The 24186-nt window shown below is 40.0% G+C and overlaps 1 protein-coding gene across 8 annotated transcripts in view; it reads right to left on the bottom strand.

The window, feature by feature from the left end:
- FRY (FRY microtubule binding protein) overlaps positions 1-24186 on the bottom strand; it is a 447912-nt gene that overhangs the window by 226775 nt on the left and 196951 nt on the right. The window contains exon 1 of one of the 8 annotated variants that reach the window (XM_040448147.1): positions 5911-6083. The exons of the other annotated variants lie outside the window; for them this stretch is intronic. Within the exon in view, the coding sequence (XP_040304081.1) occupies positions 5911-5971 (61 nt within the window). The 5' untranslated portion in view covers positions 5972-6083. Of the gene's footprint in view, positions 1-5910; positions 6084-24186 lie in introns of those variants that run through there. 8 annotated transcript variants of the gene reach the window in all.

Genomic DNA, 24186 nt, shown 5'->3' with positions numbered 1-24186 from the left:
GTTTCATGGCATTTGTGACAACATGGACGCACCCGGAGGGTATGATGTTAAGTGAAATAAGTCAGACTGAGAAAGACAAACACCATATGATTTCACTCACATGTGGAATCTAAAAAAAAAAACAAGCAGAATCAAACCTATTAACACAGAGAACAAACTGATGGTTGACAGAAGGGTATAGGGATGGTCAGAATGGGTAAAGGGGAGCAGGAGGTACAGTCTTCTGGTTATGGAGTGAATACATCACAGGGATGAAAGGCACAGTATAGGGAATATAGTCAATGGTACTGTAATCGCTTGTATGGTGACAGATGGGAGCTACATTTGTGGTGAGCATAACATATAAGCTTGTTGAATCACTCTTGTACACCTGCAACTGATGTAACATTGTATGTCAGCTATACTCAAAAATTTTTTTAAAGATTAACATTTGCTTTCCCTTGAATTACTATGAATTAGTGAGATTCTATCATCTATCCTCTCTATGTGGGAAAGCTTTACGAATGATCCTAGCCTTTCCCCTTATTCTCTGGCTCCACTCCCTTTCCTGAGACTAGCAAGTGAGACTAGTCCTGACCACTAGCAACTTCCTCTATTATGGGTGGACACACAAGGAAGCCTGTCTTTATTCCTAGTTGTAAACCCAAGACTTGTGTTAACATTAAAAAAGAATTATGTACTGAGAGTCTTTCACAAAACCCTATACTAACTAGGCATTATCTCTTTTCCAGGCCATCGATTAGCCAGACATTATGGAATAGATGGCACTCGACCCAGGTCTTGAAGGACTCTGATAGGTAGAGATGAGAAAGGGGCAACCCAGGCACAGGGAATAGCATGGCAGGTGCACACGTCTGCTAAGAATCTCTCCTCGTTCCTCCCTCCTCTCACCCTCCTACCACATATCCCTACCTTAGCACACATGTTCAAACTTTCTCTTCACTAAGGGACTGTAAAGTCCTCAAGAACAAGACTACATCTTGTCTTTATTCCATGTATTTAGCACAGTATCTGGCATACCTAATTAAACAACTGTGCTTGCTTAATCTTTGTTGAATGGAACCCATCTGATTCCACAATACAGTCTTGGTGTGAATGAAATAATGGAGCAACTACATATATATGAAAAACTTAAACTCTCAAGTCCTATTAAAAAAATAGAGGTGTTTAGTTCTTATTATTAGAATTAAGGTTTTGAAGGGCAAGCCAATGTGAGTTTAGACTATATTTGGAGGACAATTGGGAGTTAGCAGATTTCTGGGAAGAATGCTGAGCTGATGTTATTGTGTAGGGTGGGCTCAAGAAGGGCCATTTGAGGGACAACACAAACTAAGGACCATTGCAGCTACTATGGGAAAAAGAACAAAGACGGAATCTGAAACAGAAGACAGTGCATCTTACACAAGTGAACCTGAAATCCAGTCCTATCACTATTCCCCAGTAAAGAAAACATGCACCGTAGGTTTCCTGATGTGACGTTACAATAATCAAAGTGTTTAAGAAGCATCTTTAGAGTATCAACTCTAGAAGCCTTTTCAAAATTCCCTACCAGTGGCAAGATATTGGCTAGAGTTATGACACTCAACCACTGAAAATGGTGTTGGCTGTGTACTCCTGAATGACAGAGGGGCTCTCAGGCTCCTACCACTGGAACAGAAATGATTTTGGCAGTGTGGCAGGCAGGGAGTTGTAACTTGCCCTATGTCCATGTTCATCAAGTTTTCAAAACATTGTAGCTAATGTCCATTTACCAAAAAAACAAAAAACAAAAAAAAAAAAAGAAAACAAAACAAAAAACAAGACAAAAAACAAAACACCATGGGGCTATAGGACCAAGTTAAATGTCACCCTAAGGAAGCAAAGCAATAATTCAAAGGTAGGTACATTTTACAAGAAAACTGCACTAATTTCTCCAAGTCAATGGAGGAGATAAAAATGGGTAGGATGATTAAAGACTTAGGAGAGAGAACAACCAAATGTAATGTGTGGACCTTGTCTGAATCTTGATGAAAGCAAACCAACTGTTAAAAGACATTTTTGAAAATGACAATCAAAGCAACTTGAATGTGGACTAGAGATTAGGTTACATCAAAGAATGGCGGTCAGTTTGGGTACGTATGAAGTTAGCACTGTGGATAGGTAAGAACGTACCCATATTTTCTAGAATGTACATTGACTGTATGGCATTCACGGAAATGATACCTATATTTGATTTGAAATGCTTTAACAAAGAGAAAGGAGGTATAACTGAAGCAAATCTGACAAAGCCTTGTTAACTATTGAATGTAAGTGATGGCAATATGTTATATATCATACTATTCTTTCCCCTTTTGTGTTTGTTTGAAAAATTTCATAATAAAACTTTTTTTTTAAAAGATAAGCCTCATTTGTAAAAAGTTCCCTATATCTTGTAATGGCAATAATGAAGGGATAATAGCATTCCTTCATTATTTCATTGAACTAAACTCAATTAAAAAATACATTGAAAAATCAAACAACACATTTATTCCAGGTTTGATCACATAGGTTTTAATGTTCACTCAGATTTCAGGCCCAACAACATCCTTCCACATTAAGTAAATGTGTGGGATGGGTGGTGTGGGTCTCATGGGTGTTTACACTTACAATACATGGCCAGGACGAACGCAGGCAGGATGCCATTTACACAGGCATCCTTTATCATACCTATGTTACAATAATATAGTTTGAGCCTTTTCAGAAATATTTGGGTCTCAAAAGTGTCTGAGTGAGATCAGTTAATCAATTCACTAAATGACAAAGTTCCGCTGATCCTTGATATGCATAAGTTACACTGCAAAATTCTGTAGGGTGGTGCAGAATTCAAAGATAAATTTAAAAAGACCACCTGAGAGATTCAAAGAATGCAGTGCTTTCAACTATAAGATGCCATGAGGCAGTGTCAGGTTGAAAAGCCGACCGACGAGCACATAAAGGTAGGAGAACATTCGTTAACTTATTTATTTCACTGGTTCATTTAATCAGTCATCAAGTATTTACTGGAGGCTCCGAGCACTGGGTCAGCTGCTGGGGGGAGCTGGTAATATGCAGGGAAGACAGGTATTATGTCCAGAAATATAATTACAAAAATGGGAAGTGCCGTGAAGGTTGTTGTAAGAGAGGAGCAGGGGCGACGTATCCTTGACTGTGGGGCCGGGGCGGGACTCTCTGGGATGGTGGCCTTAAAGATGAGGCCTAGAAATAACTGATGATAGATACAGTCAAAGAAGGCATCGAGGCTGAAGAGAATGGGGGCAATGGGATTGTAGGAATTCACGTAGGTGGGGGAAAAGGGCACTTGATGGTGTCTCACTTCCTTCTGGTTTTATTAGAGGCTGTTCTGGCCAGCCACTTGATGGCACCTCCCTCTAGCCCTTTACCCAGCTCTGCTCTCCTGCAGGGCACTGACCTCCTGATGATATATGATGACACATTATACACTTGTTTTCTACCTGTCTCCCCTACTCCACTTAAGTGCAATAAGGGCAAGGCGTTTGTTCTATTCCTTTTGTAACCTCACCTTCTAGCTTAATACCCAGTACTCAATAAATATTTGTTGCATTAAGGAGTAAGAAAGCATTAAGATATACAAGGTCCCGAATACCCAGCTTAGAAACCCAACGTTCAACCCGAGACTCACATTAAGTCTATTGAAAGAGCTATTTCTGCAACCAAGCAAGACGCTGACAAATAAAGCACCAATCTGCCCAGGAGGAGAATATAGTATCACGGATGACAGCCTGTCATTTCCGTAGAGAACTTGACTATTGGTGTACTGAGAACGCCTGGCTTATGGAATCTTTAGAGAGGGTCGTCAAAGTACAGGTTGTGACCCACTACTCGATCATGAAACCTACTTACTGGGTGCTAACCAGGATGATTTCAATGAAATAGAATAGAAAACTCTACAAGAGAAAATAGCGGGTGATGGCACCCTGCAGAGTGAGGTTAAGTAAGCACTATTTCACAAAACTTGTGTTTTCAGTCTCTGCGTCTACAGATGTGTACGGTGTGTGTGTGTTCTGAGTCATAATAGAAAATGTGTTTGTTTGTTTGTTTGTTTGTTTTTCTGTGGGTCCTGGTCAAAAAGGCACTAGGTACAATATACGTTTTAATATGCAATCTATTATAAAATATATACATATGCATACGTATACAATAATATGCATATACATATGTATGATATAGAGGTCATGTATACGCATTATATAATACATATGATTAACACAAGCCACATTTCCGACATCTACAGTGAAGGAAGAACACCCAGGGCGGGATACACAGTAGAAGCTCAGTCAGCAATTGTTAAAAAATTAACTGATTAGGTGAAATTCTTTGTAGTCTAGTTTTTTATTTTGTCAACAGCAAAACATTTATTAAATTCCTGCTTCATGTACACTTATTTATTGAGATGCCGGCTCATTAAATAAAAAAAAAAAAGATTCTAGGTTTCATTAGATTCTTAAATAGCTACGGACATGTACAATGACTACATAAAATTCTCTTGATATGTGCCTACCAGAAGTTCATAATCTAAGACGGTGATAAATCTGTGAATTTGCAGAAATATCTGTTGGTAACGATCCCTTGTATAAATTAAGTTATATTATTTATTGGGAGTAAGAAAGGCAGTGAGTGAAAAAGGACTTAAGATGGCTGCCAGATCATGGGAGTGGTCCATTCAGTGGAAACACAGTGAGAGTCAGTTACATTTACAAGAGACGTCAAACAAAAACAATACTGAGTAGTTCACATGAGTCCTATTGTGATATAGCATTTTTCCAAATATACGAAACTGTAAGTTTTATCATTTAATTTGTATGCTTGTTATACATCAAAAAAAAAAAAAAAAATCTCTTGAGAGGGGAAAAAAAAAGTTCCCTAATACACAGTCAGCTTTTATAAACTACAAAGTAAGGAGTAAATTAATGACTATTAGAGACTTAATTCCTACAAACAGAATTGTATCACATGTAAATATCTAATAGTTTCACTAAAGATAGTGCAAAAGAATAATTAACAAGTAATTAAATCTCCCAAATCATTAATAAACAAAATGTTTCTCCTTTATTAGAGCAATAGGTTGTGTCCTTACTATCTACAAATTTCCTTTTCCTACCTTCATTAAATCGAAAGTTAAACGGTCTATATCTAAGATGCATGTAATGAACCCTGTGTCATGGAATTTCCTCTCATTAATTTTTCTGAACTCTTGTACAATATTTCTTACAAGGTTATGCTAGAACTAATATAACCAGGCTATTACTCTGATAAAGGAAAAGCACAGGCACGCAATTTGGACCCATTTAATGTTGGTTTACCCATCCTATCCTGTTTTTTAATTCATACACAATAAAAGAAAACATTTTATTTGTTTTCTTGTTGGAGAAGGCTAAGCCAAAAACAAAGGAAAAACTGCTTCAGGTTTATTTCAATGCTTTAAACAAAATAACTGAGTATTTACAACATTAATATTTAGAAGAAATCAAGCCTAAGTCCTACCTCTGTTGTAATATGAAATGCAATGGTATTAACTATCTTCCAAATACTAAGCTATTTTTCAGATTGCAATTTTGCAGCACAAGATAATCGTTACCAAATCTTTTAGTGAAACTTCGGTGCACAGAAAAATTCCATTACGTCACAGCTTGTTGTTCCATAGACTTATATACAAAAAATCACCTCTGAAATACTGCAATCCCAAACAGAAACTTAAAAAGCATTATTCCTGCCTCAGAACAGTGACATCATAAGTAAATCTCCACATGCAGATGCAACTGCCCCCCTCCACTCCGCCCCATCCATTGAAACCTTTAGGAGAATCTTCCCTACATTCAGCACTTAACTGAACAACGATCCACGCCATACATGCTAACAGCCTTTCATACCTACCAAGCCCTTTTATGAAGCTGATCACACAGGATCGTCTCCAACAAGCTGTTGTAATCTCCATGAGCCTGAAAAAGGAACCCAAACGAACAGTCTGGAACTGCTACACAGACTATGTTCCAAAGCAAAAAAACATAATGACGGACTCCATGGTCCTGTTGCTCGCTGGCACCATAAGTGTCTCAGCGGCAAGGTAGGGCTGTCTTATTTTTGGCCCAAGGTGTATTTTTAGTCAGGTGCTAAAGACCTACAGTAGAAGACAAACTAAAACAGGCCATCCGTCCAGGGCAGACTCTTCATACCAATGGGACAATTTTTAGCTGCACAGTACGACAGTGACCTACAACTCACAGAGTGCGCGTATGTCTATATTTATCCACGAGAACATACTATGCTGACAGATTAGTAAAGCCGCTCAGGGCACTCCAGGAACATGAGCCCGACCCACATGGCTCGTCATAAACAGTCCATGCCTACCGAACACATGCGTTACCCACAGATCTAACCCACCGGTGCTGTTGTGTTCCTGTGACTGAAGAAACGTAAGAGCAAAGATAACACGGGGTGGGTGATAAACCGTTGCTTTGGGAACTAGGAGCTCTTGGCCACAAGTACAAACAGCTTTAAACAGCTTAAATTCTTACAGACAAAACCAATAGCAGAGAATCCCTATTTGAAGCCAAGAGTCAGTGAGAAACCATACACCCTTAAGGAAAAATGAAACGCTGAACATCTGTTGATGCAACTAGTAAAGAAAAGTGATTGGGTTTAAATCTATAGTCCTATTATTTGAAAGCACAGCTTAAATCAGCTTGTTAAAAACTTAATTTATAAGACCAAGAAGAAGCCAATATTGGTGAACATTAGGTATTTCACCTCCAAAAGAAAACAGATTGAGACCAGTGAAGAGACCGAGAAGGAAAATGTAGTTACTTGAAAACAAAATAGAAGTGTAACTAATTGATCTTTCAATGGGCATTATTTCCGACAGAAGACTTTAATGAGGGTCAGTGAAAATCTATTTCTTCACTAACATAGCCGCAAAGAGCACGAAACCCAAGTCGTTTTCTGTTCTTGATTTACTCAGGGTCACTGAAGGTTTTCTTTAGCAATATAGATTGGAATTACAAAACAGCACGGTATGGGGAATTGATTGATGAACTGAAGCGTTTCACAGGAAGGGGGAAAAAAAGTCCAGATTACCCAGATGAACACTTCAAGTGATTCAGGCAAGCGAAATGTGAGCAAAGATGCCCCACGGTACCACTGAGTCTTACATATTCAGGGTTTATAACCTTTTTTAAGGAGTGGACTAATATGCACGTGTGGCATTCGGTTTATTTTTTACTAAAAAGGGGTCCAAACAATTATAATATGAGAGTGTGCCTATGGAGGTATCTGTGTTTTGAGTAACAAGGATTCTTTTTCAACTCTCTTCTTTCCACATCTAAATTGGAATCAAGACTTGACTGAAAATTTGCACTTTGTCAGCTTAGAATCTCTGGTGCTATTATTAGACCAGCCTTTCAAATGATGTGACTGTCATTCAATTAAAAGAACATGACTCAAAACAGCCTGATAGAAATATGAAAAGCAGTATTTGTCATTTTATTTTTCACTCTTTACAGATACCCTTTACCAAACAACATTTAAGGGAAGTGAAAAAAACCAGACAAACAAAAAATGAAAAAAACCAAAAAGGCAGGAAAGAGAACATTAATGGGGTACTGAACTGGATTCAGGCACTCCACTGGGCACTTTTCACATAACATTTCATTTGGCCCTCACAGCAACTTTATAAGGTAGGCATTAACACCTCTGGTTCAGTGTCCATGGAAAGGAATAAAAATAAGAATGTCCAAGGTCATTCAGAGGCAGCTTTGTCGGACTCCCAGGGTCACTGCGTTTATTAATTTTTATTCCAGTACTTTCCTTAACATGAATGGAAACTTCTAAGCAGTGGTTGCCTTAGTGTATTTGCCTTTGTATACATTGAAGAACAACCCTCAGATAATCCACTTTTTTTTTTTTTACCCAGAAATTTCACCTATTCAAGACCCAGCTGAATTCCAGAGCTTACAGTCTTATTCAATGCCCTCCACAGTCTATTCATCCTTCTGTGGTAGCCAGTCACTTGCTGGTTTGGGGGAGCATCCAAAGGGCATGAACCACATTGTTCTCATCTTTGGGTCCCTAGGGCCTAGTAAAAGTTGAATTAATGAATAATCGAAGGTGTCTTTATAGTCAAAACAGATGGCACGAAGTCCTTCTATTAAAGCTCAGAGTCTTTGATATTGAGTTTCCACCTCACCCCATCCATCTCCACACAGAGCTTATGTCTCCTATGGTGGACACTATTCTAACACCCTAATTTCAATTTATGTTAGATTTCTGTTAGATTAAAAGCAACAAATCATGGATGGGTGAAGGCTCTTAAAGTCAGGCATGCTGACAGCTGAGTGAGTGACAGTTGTCAGCTGATGGCTGATAGTAATAGAAAAAGCAGAAGCAACAAAAAGCAGACATAAAACTTATGAAGGGTAAGAACCGACAGATAATTTAGTATCAAGAGTTGACCCTTAACATTTTAAGAGCTCCAAAGGTAACCATATATTATAGAGTCTTTTTTTTTAAATTTTTTTTCAACGTTTTTTATTTATTTTTGGGACAGAGAGAGACAGAGCATGAACGGGGGAGGGGCAGACAGAGAGGGAGACACAGAATCGGAAACAGGCTCCAGGCTCTGAGCCATCAGCCCAGAGCCCGACGCGGGGCTCGATCTCACGGACCGCGAGATCGTGACCTGGCTGAAGTCGGACGCTTAACCGACTGCGCCACCCAGGCGCCCCTATTATAGAGTCTTTAATAATTCATACATGTGCTGATGATCTAAATTATGATAGCGCCCCATAGTCACAGATATAATATAGAAAATAAGGTAATTAATGGAAGGAATCCTGTTCAAAATTATTGAGCTAAAATGTTTTGACACTTCAAGGGTTAAACTTCACGACTGGGAGAAGTTTGCTCAGAGCTCATTTGTTCTCTGATGATGCTAAATAAATGTCATGCATTTTAAACTACATTAATATAATCTAAATTTAATAAATAAACTGGATTACAGGCATGTTTAATTGATAGTTCCATAATAACCCTCAAATCTAAATTAAATTATTACTTTAACAGTTCATCTAATGTTCATAAAAATTTCCTTTCTGTTTCTGGGTGGCCTGGTGGCATGACCGCAAATATTTTTAAGAGCGAATGAAAGTCCAAACCCAATACATCTACCTTTACAAGCTTAGAAGTGGCAGGGAAGCTCCTGGGTGTCTTTAGTTAACCTCACTGCTTCAGGAAAGATTGTTCTTGGGCTACTGGCTGACTGATAGCTACTTTATTAGCATGAAGGTTAGATCATATAACCGTTCTCATTCAATGTAGCTTAACAGTCTATTGACCTTCCTTAAGGTCAATGTCAACCCATACTACTTGCTTATGGGAGGAAGCAATAAATATCCTTTAGACACCAACCAAGAAATTTTTTCCAGTTTGAAGAAAAAAGCCAGCATTTAAAATCAGATTTAACACTACCTATATCATTCAAAACCCTAAAGTGATAAGAAACTTAAGTTGATGAGGATTCTTGTTTTTTTGTTTTTTTTTAATCATGGGTCTTATAAATCCAATATTTCTCACTGAGGCTTTAGAACTAGTTTGTGATACAGTTAATGAAACATTTCACTAATAAAGTAGTTACACTTTATATGCATGACAATGTATCTATTAGTTCCGGAAATTTCTGGACATTTAGTAAATACAAGTGATGAAGTATGATCATGAAATACGGCATGAAATACAGTTAACAATAGATGCCAGTGTCACAAGGATGATATCTTTTCACTATTTTTCCGCGATATACCATAGTACAGAACATATCCATTCATCTGCATTAATAAATCTTTCAGAGACAAAGAACCTCTGAGGCTGTCTTAAGGTAGGAATCAAGTAAAACATAGGAATTAAGTACAACATAAGCAAACCTCACCTTCAGCCTTGCCTCTTCCCTGTAGGAACCATAATAACATCGCAGAACCCCTAGAAGACAATGTGTCATTGTGCTTGGAAGCAGTGTCTATCAAAGAGGCTTCGAGTTGTAGGTAGCTTTTGCCAAGCATGTCGTTGCCTCAAGACATATGTGGCAAACAAACGGACCTGAAAATGTTTACCAGGAAGACCTCTAGGAAAATACTGGCTTGTCTTGGCACAGGCCGCCTCTGCAACCAAGCCACTGTTAAAAAGCAGTGATCCACCAATAGGCGTGCGATGCTTGTTGGGTACAGATGGTCTGAACCTACGTCGAGGCTCTCTTTAAGCCTCCAGGTATCACCCGTTCTCTTATAAATTACCGGTGGACTTAAACCCAGCCTCGGGGAGGAGAATCAGAAGGGATTCCATGTGAATGGGAAGTGAAAGGACTTGCATGTTACACGTTCTTAAATACGCTAAATGCTTTTTCTCCAAAAAGTTTCTCCCATGACTTCCATTAATCAGTTTACAAACATTCCCCTGTTCTATAATCATAATCCCTAACTGGATCTTTCCCCTGCCTACAGTCTTTAAATTATACTATTTTGGACAACTATTGTGTTGATCTTGTTTCTTGAATTTAACTCATTTATTTGGGGCGGGAGGATGGGCCTGGCAAAAGCCCCGAAATTACCCAAAGCTGGAGAGCTTTATAAAAGGTACCGATTCCAGGGCCTCATAAAGACCTATAGAATCTCAGGTTCTGGTGAGGCTAGAGTCTGTCTTTTTTAAAGGCTCCATAAGTGATTCTGATGCGCAGCCAGGTTTGAAAGCTACTGATGGCCTCTGGGAACATATAATAATAAATGATAATTGAGGATCTTGTAACTGTCTCCCTAGACAGAGGAATGCAGAGGCAAGTTTAAAATAGTTACTGTCTGAACAGAGCTATCAAGCTGCTAACCTCAAACCTACAACTTCCAACATAATGAAGCATCAGGAAGTAAGCCTAAAAATCTTCGGGTTTGCTTATTCTGTTTTTATTTTGTTTCTTACCTTAAAACAGCCTCACAGGTTCCTTTTCTCTGCCCCAAATAGATATCAATTCAAACTCCAAGTAGTTTATACACGGACTGACACAAGTTCTCGCTCCAGGTCTGACTTTTATTTGCACACAATTCAAGTAGGCTTATTTAATTTTTAAACCCTCAGCCAATGGGATGCACTAAATCAAAAGGCAAGATGCAACAAATGATCACTGGATGGATGCAAGATTTCTTAAAAGCACTCGCACAATTAATGACAAGGCCAACAAAGGCAGGGCAATGCCATGCACTTTAGAGTCAACCTCCTGGAGTCCATTAATAGTCCATAAAGACATTTCTGAATAGCGTCCCACAAAACAAACAAACAAACAAACAAACAAAAAAGAAAAAACGTGGGAGTGGCATGTGTGCTAAGGGACATGGTGTCAACAAAGGGCGAAAACTTCTGAAGGATTTTCATATTTTCATCCCAAACATCTAAATACTTAATAAAATGAACCTGACTGTGGGAACTCAGTTCTGATAGACTCATTCACCGAAGGTCAGGCAAGCATAGCCAGAATGAGAGTAAATACTTGCACCGAAGAGAGCATCCTTTGAACCAAAATTTCTGAATTTGAAGTTTTGACTTAAGGCATGAACCTTTCCTATAAAGTATATAAACTCTAGTGACATGGTTAATGCCAGGAGCTCAGGAGATAAGCTCAGAGCCTTTTTGGCCACTCAGTAAGAAAGTGTACAGAATTCGACAGTGTCCGGTGGCTCCTCAAAAAGTTAAAAATAGAACTACCCTCTGATCCAGCAATTGTACCACTAGGTATATACCGAAAAGATATAAACATACAGATTCGAAGGGGTACATGCACCCCAAAGTTTATAGCAGCATTATCAGCAATAGCCAAACTATGGGAAGAGCCCAAGTGTCCATTGACTGATGAACAGATAAATAAGACGTGGTGTGTGTGTGTGTGTGTGTGTGTATCTCTCTCTCTCTCTATATATATATACACACACACACCATATACAATATTCCATTGTATATACAGCCATCAACAAAAATGAAATTTTGCCATTTGCAATGACGTGGATGGAGCTAGAGTGCATTATGCTAAGCAAAATAAGTCAATCAGAGAAAGACAAATACCATACGATTTCATTCACGTGTGGAATTTAACAAAACACATGAACACATGGGAAGGGGGAGGAAAGAGAGAGAGGGTAACAAACAATAAGAGACTCTTAATGATAGAGAACCAACAGGGTGGATGGAGTGAGGTGTGGGAGGGATGGGCTAAATGGGTGATGGGCATTAAGGAGGGCACTTGCTGGGAGGAGCACTGGGTGTTACATGTAAGTGATGAATCACTGAATTTTAGTCTTGAAACCAATACTGCAGTAGGTTAACTAACTAGAATTTAAATTAAATAAAAAGTATCTTTCATCTCAAAAAAAAAAAAAACCCCAAAAGACTAACAGTGTCTAAGAACAGGCTACACTTAATGTTAGGGACCCATGTAGCTAAATATCCCATGTCCGTTTCCATTCAATGAATCATCTATCCTGGTTTTATTTAGAGGCAAAGACAAATTTCTAGAAGAGAAATTTATACATAGCAATGTATGTAGTAAGAGTACCACTCTTCTGGAGGCTATAATTGTTTTTCTGCCAAGTTAAATTTTGCCTTTACAAGTGCAGCGAAGGAGTGGGGAGAAGGCACGAAGCTTTTTACTACTAAGGAATCCTTGTCCCCGAATGCTTTCGTCTTCATAACCTTGCTCTGCCAAAGGAGTCTTTTAGGCAACTCAGTCTGCAACACGTTCTCCTTGTATTTGGGGTTATTAATATTTCTGAGAACCCAAAAACGTGGCCCAACAAAGGGTCCTCCTTCAGGTAAGACATTGTGTCCAAGGCAGTGCATCAGGAACACACCTGCACCTAAAGGAAGCAAAATACAGATTCCATGGCAGCATGGATCCATACGTCCGTGTGTAAGGGCTGTTTCTGCCACACAACTAGCCGCGAGACCTTGGGTAAGTCACGCAGCCTGAGACCCAGATATTCATATGATAAATTCAGACTTATGCTATGGAAAACCAACAATTCTTCTGCAGCATTTTAGAACTAAACATCCTTGAGGCTAATCTAGAGAGTTTCATTCAAAGGAGATCTCGTAAATCTAGCAGGCAGAATGAGAAGCTGGGTGTCAGACGTCACCGCTAAGCACAGTCAGTATAAGGCAACTCCCAAAATGAGTACAAGTTTGGAAGGTCTTTATTTTGATATTATGAAATGACAAAATGCTTAAAAGACCAAGATCTTACTGAAAAACAATTCAAGACAGTTTTACCTGTGCTGTTTCATACTAGCCACATAGAGCAATAAAGCACTTGAAGTGTGGCCAGAGCATAGGAGTTATTGAGTTTTAATTTGTTTAAATTGAAATGTAAAACGTGAGCCTTGATTCAGTTATTGAGAAAAATTTAGGTATGTTTGTAAGAATTGCATATGGGAGACTGTATTTAAGCATAAGTTTTATGAAATCGAAATAAATATTTTGACCAATTTGATGTCCAAACTCAGATGTGCTGGTCGTGTAAAATACTTATTAATAATCTTATGCTGATTACATATTGGAATGATATTTTTGATATATTGATTTAGGCAAAATATCAAAATTAATTTCAGATGTTTTAAGGCTCGGTTTAATGTGGCCATTAAAAAACTTAAAATTGCATGTGTCTTGCATTATGTTTCTATTCTACATGCTGTTCTCAAGACCAATTATTGCTTTATAAGACAGATATATGGGAAACAATTTTTGTCAGTGACCATGGAAAGCCATTAAGAAAAGCCACAGTGTTGCATATTCATGAGTTAGTAAATGCCAGGAGTCAGATATATTCACAAATAAATGGTAAAAATATTGATTTATTGATTTAATAAGCCAACATGTATTAATCACTTTAAAAAGTATCAGGTTGGGAGGGACTGAGAGGTGATTACCTTTATCCCCACTTGACAGCTGAGAAAATTAACTTGTCTAAGATCGCACACCCAATAAATGCTAGAGCAAAGGACTCAAATAAAGCTTTTCTGGCCCAGAATCTTGTGCTCTTTCTACTATACCAGATTGCTTCCTAGAAGTTGAGAAGCAAAAACACCATAAAGGATCTCTCTGATATTAAATGCTTCCACATGGCACCCGAATCCATATAAAACCAAAATATAAAACCGGGGAACAGATTTTTAAACATCTTAATAATCCTTTAGCACAATTACCATCCACATTACAATTAATCCCACACCGATTTGTAATAGCTCCTGTATTGCCATCATCATTCTTACTAAATATCTCATGGAGTTCCACCTTGCCTGCCTCCTTGGGGTAAATATCTCACACTTCTTTGCAATTCACCCAGGCTTCTACTGCATTGTTTTTCATACAGTGGGTTCTTAATGATTTAATTTTTAATTATTTTTAAAAAGTTTTTAAGGTTTATTTATTTATTCTGAGGGGTGGGGAATTGGGAGGGAGAGGGAGAGGGGGAGGGAGAGAGAGAGAGAGTGAGAGAGAGAGAGAGAGAGAGAGAGAGAGAGAGAGGAGAGAGAGAGAGAACCCAAAGCAGGCTGTGCACTGTTAGTAAAGCCTGAAGTGGGGCTCAATCCCATGAACCGTGAGATCATGACCTGAGCTGAAATCAAGAGCTGGACGCTTAACTGACTGAGCCACCCAGGTAGCCCAAATCTTTAATTTTTAAAACCACATCTCTGTGGGAAGGAAACCTGGTGATATTGTAGAAAAGACTGTGACTGCCTAATACAGACTCCCATTAGCCAAACAAGCGCATTGCTATTTTGATTTATAGAATCATTCCATCATGTGCATGTAGTTTAGTGTCTTGGAGTCAATATCCACCTGAAAATTCAGCAGGAATTCAAGTGCTGGGGAAAATGGGCTCAATATTTAAATAGAAAGCGAAACTGGCAAGTGTGCGTATGAGTTTTTAGTGAGCTGCTTTTTTATTCCAACAGGCAGTTCTGGAATCCCCTTCCATCTGCTCTGGCCAGCCATCAAGTCCTCTTTTCCTTTGCTTCTTCCACTTTGAACTACACACTCTTTTACTTGACATTCCTTTTCTTCCCAATCCTACTGACCCATCTTCTCTTTCAAAGACCTTTTAAAATTCCACCTGCGCCGCAAAACCTCCCTTAACCAAATAAGAGGGAAACAGTTACTTTCCTCACCCAATTGCATGCTGGGATGCAGTAACTTTAAGCTCCCAAATTGGAAGGGGATGGAAATATTTAAATACGTAACTATATGAATGGAGTTTTGTTACTGCATAACCTCTTGGCTTGAATTATTATCTCTGTTCTCGACTATATTCAAGTAGGTTCTTCTAGTTTGAATAATCTTCATTATTAAGGAGACTTTGTGGAATTTGTTGACATGCTGACCTGTCTTCCTGAAATACTGTGTGGTGAATATATAATTATAAATTAGTTTTAAGTTCATTATTTTGTAATATTCAGAAAATTGAGAGTACACACGACAGTATAGGTTTTTCAAAATTTTTATGTATTTTGATAGAGAGAGGGAGTATGTGTGTAAGCATGTGTGGGGGAGGGGCAGAGAGAGAGAGAGAGAGAGAGAGAGAGAGAGAGAGGGAGAATCCCAAGCAGGCTCCATGCTGTCAGCACAGAGCCCAATGGGGGGCTCCATCTCATGAAACATGAGATCATGACCTGAGATGAGATCAAGAGTCAGATGCTTAACTCACTGAGCCACCCAGGCGCCCCCAGTATAGGTTTTTTAAATCGAGTTAGGTGCATGTCTGCATTACTTTCTTAAGTGATGACATATCACATGCCATTATTTACTGTTACCAGAGCACACTACGGCACTCTGAAATAGTTACTGTCATGCCCTGGCAGCCCATAAAAGTTATTGCAACTTCCAGAAGTTTCATCATATAAGGGCAGGGAAGGAGGCGTTGGGACAATCTGATTCAACTAGCTTAATGGGATGGAGTTTGAGTTGGCATAAAAACACAGAAAACTATGTCATCAACTTGCCTATGACTGGGAGAAACTTCCTCCTAGAAGGATTTATACAAGTATACATGGCCTCAGAAGGCACATTACTCTCCCTAGAGAGCCAAAGAAAGTCAAACGATTGATAATTCTTGTCTGCTATGGCAGGAGCAAACCATGTATGGCTATGAATACAATCAAAAGCAGCCAACAGAGATCAAGTACAAGCACAAGTACAATGCAAGATCAAGTACAATGCAGTACAAGCTGCATTAGAAAACTTAGATGAACTGACACTCCAACCCCCCCCCCCCAGTATTCCGGTGGGCCGTGTGGCATTCCTTATATGCTGATTTGTACATTCAAGTGATTCAAGGTCATTTGGCCATCTAAATGGTATAGTTTATTAAAAAACAAAACAAAACCAAGCCTGTCAATCTGTAACCTGTGAATAACCATGAAATTCAACAGAGGCTCTGCAAAGTAGCTGTGCAACACCTCTGTGTTACCTTGGCGCAGTAAATCACATGAGTATTGTCAAGAGATAACGCGACCGTCCCCTTTTGTCCTCAACACAAATATTCTATTTAAAGAGCACAGTTCCTATTCAACACATAATTTCAAAACACTGTTCCTCAGGTAATTGCTTCTGTATCTTTCTCTTTGAGCAGCTTGCATGAGCTACATAATCATACGTGTTTTTATCGTACGTTAAAATAAAGCACAGACTGGATCTAGTGTGGAAACTAAATCCTGGCAATTCTACCTCCAACAAAGAATTTGAAACTTCTCCCTCCTCGCCAACACATCTGTTACCACCTTAATTTGAGTCCTTGTCATCTCTTTGTTGGGTTATCCCTGCAGTGACTCTCCCCACCTCCATTTTTAGCTAGGACTCCAAGAGTGAGCTGGGATCCAGGTGCCTGGGTGGCTCAGTGGGTTAAGTGTCAGACTCCTGGTTTCAGCTCAGTTCATGATCTCATGGTTTCGGGAATTCGAGCCCTGCATCAGACTCCGCGCTGGCAGTGGGGACCTGTTTGGGATTCTCTCTCCCTCCATTTTTCTGTCCCTCCCCTACTCACACTGTCTCTGTCTCTCTCAAAATAAACAAATAAACTTAAAAAAAAAAACTTAAAAAAGAAAAGAGTGAGCTGGGAACTGACCATGTTGCTCCCTTAAAAACCAGTGGAAGCTGCCCAGTGCTTTCAGGATGAAGCCCAGACTCTTCAGCAGGTCCTTCAACATTCATCATGATCTGACCCAACTTGTGTACCCCCTGTCACTCCGACAGGGACCCTGGAATCCAGCTGTCGGCTTGAACTGGTCACTTCCACACCTCCCTGCATTCACTCATGCACTTCCCTCTGCCCCTTCCCTTCCTCTCTGTAGCATTCTTTCAAGTTCACATGTCACAGCCTCTTGGAACTAGTCCTAGAATCCCGCCTCCCTCTTAAAATGATGAATCACTTTCTCTTCCTGAGGATTCTGTCAGTCTCCTTAAGTCCAGGCACAATGGCTGGCACAGGTAGAACGTGTATTTGGATCAATACTTGTGTTTGCTCTGCAACTTGCTTATATCTCCCCTTTCATCCAAGTAGGCGGTCTTTGACCAGAAAGCCCATGGAAGAGCGCGGCCTGCTGAACCACAGTGCACTCTCTCTGCGATGGTGCCCTACGCGAGCAGGCATTCAATGATTTACAAGAAAGAAGGGGAGGTTGCTAATTCACTCTCAGGGGCTTCCTAGAACTTATTCAACCATGTTCAATTTGGGCTGATGCTTTGAGTACATCCACCTCAATTGTCATGAGAAAATCTTCAGGTTCAGACTTTTTTCTAGTAAGGCAATCCATTTCTCCAGATAAATATGAAACAGCAGCAGCTCTCACATGGGAAAAGACGTTGGTCAGTAAAAATTACATTAACTGAGTAGATTTCACCATTAATGGTTGCCCTCTCATTTGGAAAAAGTGGCTAGAAGGCTTAAAAGTAACGTTAAATTAAATCCATATAACTTAAATGGCATTTAGCCAAATACAAGTTAATGTTTTTACAGAGAGCAATCTTTGACAGGGTTAATGGATTAAAAAAAAAAACAACAACAAAAAGGGGGATTTGCAAAATGGGTGAAGAGGGATGGGAGTTACAGGTTCCCAGTTGTGGCATGAATAAGTCAAGGGGAGGAAAGGCACAATATAGGGAATAGAGCCAGGGGTACTGTAATAATGTTGTATGGTGACAGATGGGAGCTACACAGTGGAGAGCACAGCATGATGTATAGAGTTCTTGAATCACTATGTTCTATACATGAAACTAACGTGACACTGTGTGTCAACTACACTTCAATAAAAATTCTTTTAAAAATAAGACAGGGACGCCTGGGTAGATTAGTTGGATGAGTGTCTGACTCTTGATTTTGGCTCAGGTCATGATCTCAGGGTCATGGGATGGAGCCCTGCATCGGGCTCTGCCCTGAGCATGGAGTCTGCTTAAGATGCACACACACTCTCTCTTTCTCTTTCTCTGTCTCCCTCTCTCTCTCTCCCTCTCCCCCTTCCTCTCTTTCTCTCTCTCCCTCCTCCCTCCCTCTGCTCCTCTCCCTGCTCTCTCTCTCTCTCTCTCACACACACACACACACACACTCTCTCTCTCTCTAATTAAAAAAAAGATAAAAACAAAGGCAATCTATCACAGAAATATTTTCTCTTCTTGGCTGATCACTACCTAAATAAAAAATTATTTTACTCTTTTTAACTTCATTTTGAATTTCATGGACACATCTACCCAGAGTTCTGTGAACACAGTGGTACAACTGAACTTGTTGAATTTACTCAAAGAAAATAGGTAAGGGTCACACAAGGAGAGGGACTTTCCAGCCAAGTGTAGATGTTAAGTTACTGTTTGAAATAAAAGACTCCAAAATACAAAACTTTTGGTATTGCTTGCTAGGGACTGGTCTACTGATGGGATAAACGCCAGCCAAGTTGTCTCTAAACCTCCCACACCAATTCGGGTCCTTTTATGCAGTCCATCCACACTTAACAATTTATTAACAATGGCCAATGTGATCTGAAATGTGCTGGGGAATATGACAATGACAAGACGATTGATTTTTAGTCCGGGGGGTGGGGGACCTAGACAGGCAAAGCACAGTTACACCACGTTACTGTTGCAACAATGGAAGAGTGTAGAAAGCATAGGGGAAGTGGGGCAGTGAGAGAAAACATTGCCCCAAAGGGGACCCTTGAACTCGTCATACTTGGGAGAGGAGTTTGGCTCAGGTACAAAAACCACATGCTTAAGGTTTAATGCACGTGACACAGAAAATGTTGCAATCGTAGCATACACCAACACCCTGCTACGTTATCACTCTACACAACTCTGAATTTGAAAGAAAGGTGTTTTGCCTTGGATAGCTTCAGATGGTTTATTTTCTGAAGTTCCAGATACATACCTCTTTACCAAAACTATACAAAGTGGTAAAGACCAGATTGCCATGCCAAGAAGATGTCACAGAGAACCACGGGGCTCTTCATTCAGTTCCTGGTCATCCTGGTTTGGCAATGAGCAAACAAGATAAAAGCATTAACTCATAGAGGAATTTAGACAAGCATGAAATAGGTAAGTTAATAATAATAATGGCTACCATTTACTGAGAAACTGCAGTAGTGAAGCTGTATACTAAACACTTCAGAAACATACACTTATTTGTTATAGCTCTATGGATTGATAGATGTATTTATAAAGATATTTATAACAGATCATGCCTTTTTAGGGGATGAGTTTAAGTAACTTACTCAAGGTTGCATGGCAAGTAAGTGACCAAGGCGAAGCGTATGTTCACAAATTCCCAAATCATATGCAAAAAGGAAATAAAACAAGCTTAAATAAACTCTTTCCATATTTGATATCATAATCAAAATTAGTGAATCCAGCGGTCAAAGAGGCAGAAGAATAAAGAAAAGACAAAACGTAAATCACAGCCCCTCCATCTCCAAGCAGAGAAGGGTTCCCATGTCAGAACCCCCGCTTTGTGGCGCTTTCCAGTGTGGGTATTTAACCTCTCCTCACACCAGGACACAATGAAGAACTCGGTTTGCATAATGGGCCTTTCTTCTTTGTGCCACGTGACCAGTGTTGCACCATTTCCCTCTGCTGCACGGCTCAGTGAAGAGTGTGATTCACTTCTCTGTTGAGCAAGGAAAAAAAAAAGCAAATAACCCAAGTGGGATGATTCTCCTGGCTGACTCTTCCAGGCTTGGTTAACTTTCCAACCATTTCTTGGTCAAAGTGGAGGAGGCAGAAACTTGCACTCAAGTGCTGAGCTCACGTGACTCTGCCAGCTCCAGCACCATGGGGCTCGGATAGGTCTTTGACATTACGCTCATGCTGTCCATAAAAAAACCTTCTAACCTTCTCTCCCTTGTGTAGGTCGATAGCAGAAACTTCATGAAAACACCGAGCTGGATAAATCAGCTGAGTAGTCACCTTTCAATAGGAAGCACAGCCCAATAAGATGCAGACTGAAATGGGGAGGGATGTCCTAGGGGAGTATCAACAATTTACGTCTATCCTTCTCCCAGAGCCCAAAGAACATTTTCATCCTCCTGGCCCAAGAAGTGACAGTCTCTTAGTCACTCCCTAAAACAAGGGCCTTGTCTGGCAGAACAATATGATATTTAATGAGCTCACTGCACCAGTTTAATAGCTGTTATTTTGTGTATGAGGGACACTTGAGAATTGATGAGTGGGTCTTCGGTCGCTGGAGTGTGTCCACTTCATGACTAGTTAGAGCTTCTGCCTGAGCTCCCTTTACCAGATAATTATACCTAACTTTTGGTCTTTTCCTTAACTGTAGGCAGCCTTTCCTTAATTTCTGCATCATGCCTATCAAATCCAGGTTTTTTCAATCTCACCAGCATAAAAAATAAACAGAGTAATATACTCTAGCATGACAACAATACTCTCATCCCACTCCCGGCCCGTGACCATGATTACAAACTGTGGGTCAGGGATCAAGTCCGTTTTTGCATTCCAAAGAACCCTTAAGCCTACCAAAACAACAAGTTTGGATACATATGGCCTATGAAATGAATTCAGATGAACTGTCCGCTCATAATGACATTTTAACTCTCCAATGTGTTTGCAACTATGAACATCAAAAGCGTTTGTCGCGCGATCCCTACGTATGGATACCTCACACTCAGTGCCAACACACCATTACAAAAGAAAGGTGAGATCCGTGCTCAAAGCTGTGGCAAGGACAAGACTGTCCCAGAAAAGTGGTGGCAGCAGAGAGGTGGGCCTGGAGGAGCTGTGGATTCTCCAGATGGGATGCTCCTTGCGATGAACCCCTGGAACCAGGCCTTGGCAGAGGTGATGGTGACAGAGATCCAGATGGGGGAGAGGTCATTTGGGAAAGGAGGCGTGACAAGTTTTAGCGATAAAGAAGGGCTGAAGAAGACTCCAGTTTCTTGCCTGGGACTGACGGATAATGAAATTCAGCATTTATGATGAGGAAGCTGGGCAGAATAAGTGACCTGGAGGAGAGCGATAAAGCCACAGCTTTACCAGGCTGGGAAGAAGAGATTCAGCTTTGGAGAGAACTATAAGCAATACGGGAAAATAGTAGGGAAGATCTGGCCTTAGGGGTCAATGAGTAATATTTACGTAAAAACAATAGTCACTCTTACTCATATACACAATTCGCCTTTCAGGAGGTTGGTTACCGGTCATATCTTGTTGCAGTTATAGATTTATGTACGTCTCTTTCACTAGACAGTCTTCTCCTTAAGAGCAGGAACCTGGTTCGTGTTCAGCTACAAGTCATTTCAGGGTATCAGAATTCAAAATTTTTTTCTGCTGTCTACACAAATTGTGTCCAAAGGCTGGAAGCAGAAGGTCAATGAGAGTGGCAAAAGATGCATTTCTCCTATTTTCAAGAAGGAAAATACATTCCAGAAATTCCCCCAGCAACTTGAATCCCCAGTTGCAAGCTTGTGCTGAAGGCTGAGAGTAAGTGAGCACCTGCCTCTTTCAGACATCCTGGGGGAAATGAACACTGGAGGGAGTCAGGAATGGCTCCTGCTGGGCAGCCAATAAGAATAGAGGCCCCCGGTGGGGGGGCACCTGGGTAACTGTCAGTGAAGCATCCGACTCTCGACTTTGGCTCAGGTCATGATCTCACAGTTTGTGCATTCGAGCCCCACATTGGGCTCTGCGCTGACAGTGCAAAGCCTGCTTGAGATTCTCTCTCTCTCTCAAAATAAATAAATAAACTTGTAAAAATAATAGAAGCTTTGGAGCCAGAAGTAAATATGAATTTAGTTGCCAGCACTTATTGATACACCTTTCCTAGGGAAGTCTCTTATTTATTTGTTTTTAGTTTTTCACCTGTACAGTGGTATTTGCCTCAATAGGATTTGATGAAGATTAAATGAGATAGTGCTTAGAACAGTGGCTGAAACTTAGCAGTCTTTCATAAATGCTAGTTATTCTTCTTAGACCATTCCAAGACCTAGCTGGAGGATGCTGTGGATAGGTAAAGTGAGTCAATAAAACCCTTTCAGATTAACAGCTAAATCTGAACAATAAGACTGAAACCTAAACCTCTCTGGAAAATACTGATATTTCTGCATAAACGGAAATATCTGAAAACGGGAAAACATTTTGGTCATTTTTTTGGTGACGACAAAGTTAAGGGTGTTTCATCCACTGCTGTTGGATGGCATTCAGATGAATTAACACTTTATTTGTTCATTTTAATCTAATGACAGATTTCAATAATAACATTTTTTCTTTTTCATCTGAGATCTGGGTACAATCTTGAAGGGCTCAAGTTTCTGATTTAGTAATATTCTTGCTTATAATTCGCTTTAAGAAAGCCAAAAAACAGGGGTCCCTGGGTGGCTCAGTCAGTTAAGCAACCCACTTTGGCTCAGGTTATAACCTCATGGTTTGTGAGTTTGAGCTCCACGTCAGGCTCTGCACTAACAGTGTGGAGCCGGCTTGGGATCCTCTCTTGCCCTCTCTATTTGCCCCTCCCCCACGGTCTCTCTTTTTCTCTCAAAACAAACAAACAAACAAACAAATCTCATGGACATTCTTATGAGCATAAGAAAAACATCAAGAAATGCTCTTTTTTCTGACATCAGAGGCAGACAGATACAGAATTTTTATTTTGGAACTCTCAGAACACTTTGCCACTGCTTTTTGACAAATATCACTGTAATAACTTAGCAGGGAATACATGTCAATATCCTTCTGCTCCTATCCGAGTTTCATCAATTTCTCTTCATCAATTTCTTTATCTTGCAAAGGATGATGAAAGGTAGCATCGTTTAGCATTTACCCTAGATGCTAGGTCTGATTCCTGGCTCTGTCACTTACAAATAGTTAGGTGTAAAAGAGGATCATGGTGAAGATAAGAGGAAATGATGCATGTGAATTATTTAATATAGCACTTGATACTTCGTAAGGGCTTATAACTATTAGCTATTATTCTGTGCTTAATGCAATGTTATGTAACAAAAAGGGGGGAGTTTTATTAATAGTCATCTACCAGTGTATGCTATCTACTTTATAGCAGTTTCTATTGTTGTCGACGCTTCTGCCTGGGTAACAATTTCTATTTTGCTCAAGTAGCAGGTAGCAGTCTGTTCTCTTATAGAAAGTAGGCCCACACCAGTCCCAGGGCATGTATCTTGTTTTGTCAAAGCCAATGCGGTAATTTCATTCAACTTTGCCAGGACTGATGTATCACCCAATTCCAATCAGGAATGCAAGAGGAAGTTTGCTGGGGTCTTTGGCAAACTTATCTCCTTCTTGCCGGAAGAAAGACCTAACCTAAACTCCTTCCTTCCCTGGCTTTTTTCTTTTAATTTTTTTTTTTAACATTTATTTATTATTGAGAGACAGAGAGACACAGAGCATGAGCAAGGGAGGGGCAAGGAGAGGGGGAGACACAGAATCAGCAGGCTCCAGGCTCTGAGCTGTCAGCACAGAGCCTGACGCGGGGCTTGAACTCGCAAACCGTGAGATCATGACCTGAGCCGAAGTCGGATGCTCAACTGACTGAGCCACCCAGGCACCCCCCTCCCTGACTCATAAGCAAAGCAAAGCAAAGCAAAGCAAAGCAAAGCAAAGCAAAGCAAAGCAAAGCAAAGCAAAGCAAAG

The sequence above is a fragment of the Herpailurus yagouaroundi genome, unplaced genomic scaffold (genome assembly GCF_014898765.1).
Source record: "Herpailurus yagouaroundi ecotype Mexico unplaced genomic scaffold, PumYag 197, whole genome shotgun sequence".
Taxonomy (NCBI): Eukaryota; Metazoa; Chordata; class Mammalia; order Carnivora; family Felidae; genus Herpailurus; species Herpailurus yagouaroundi.
Note: the sequence above shows the minus strand (reverse complement) of the source record. Positions and strands in the feature narration are given on the sequence as shown.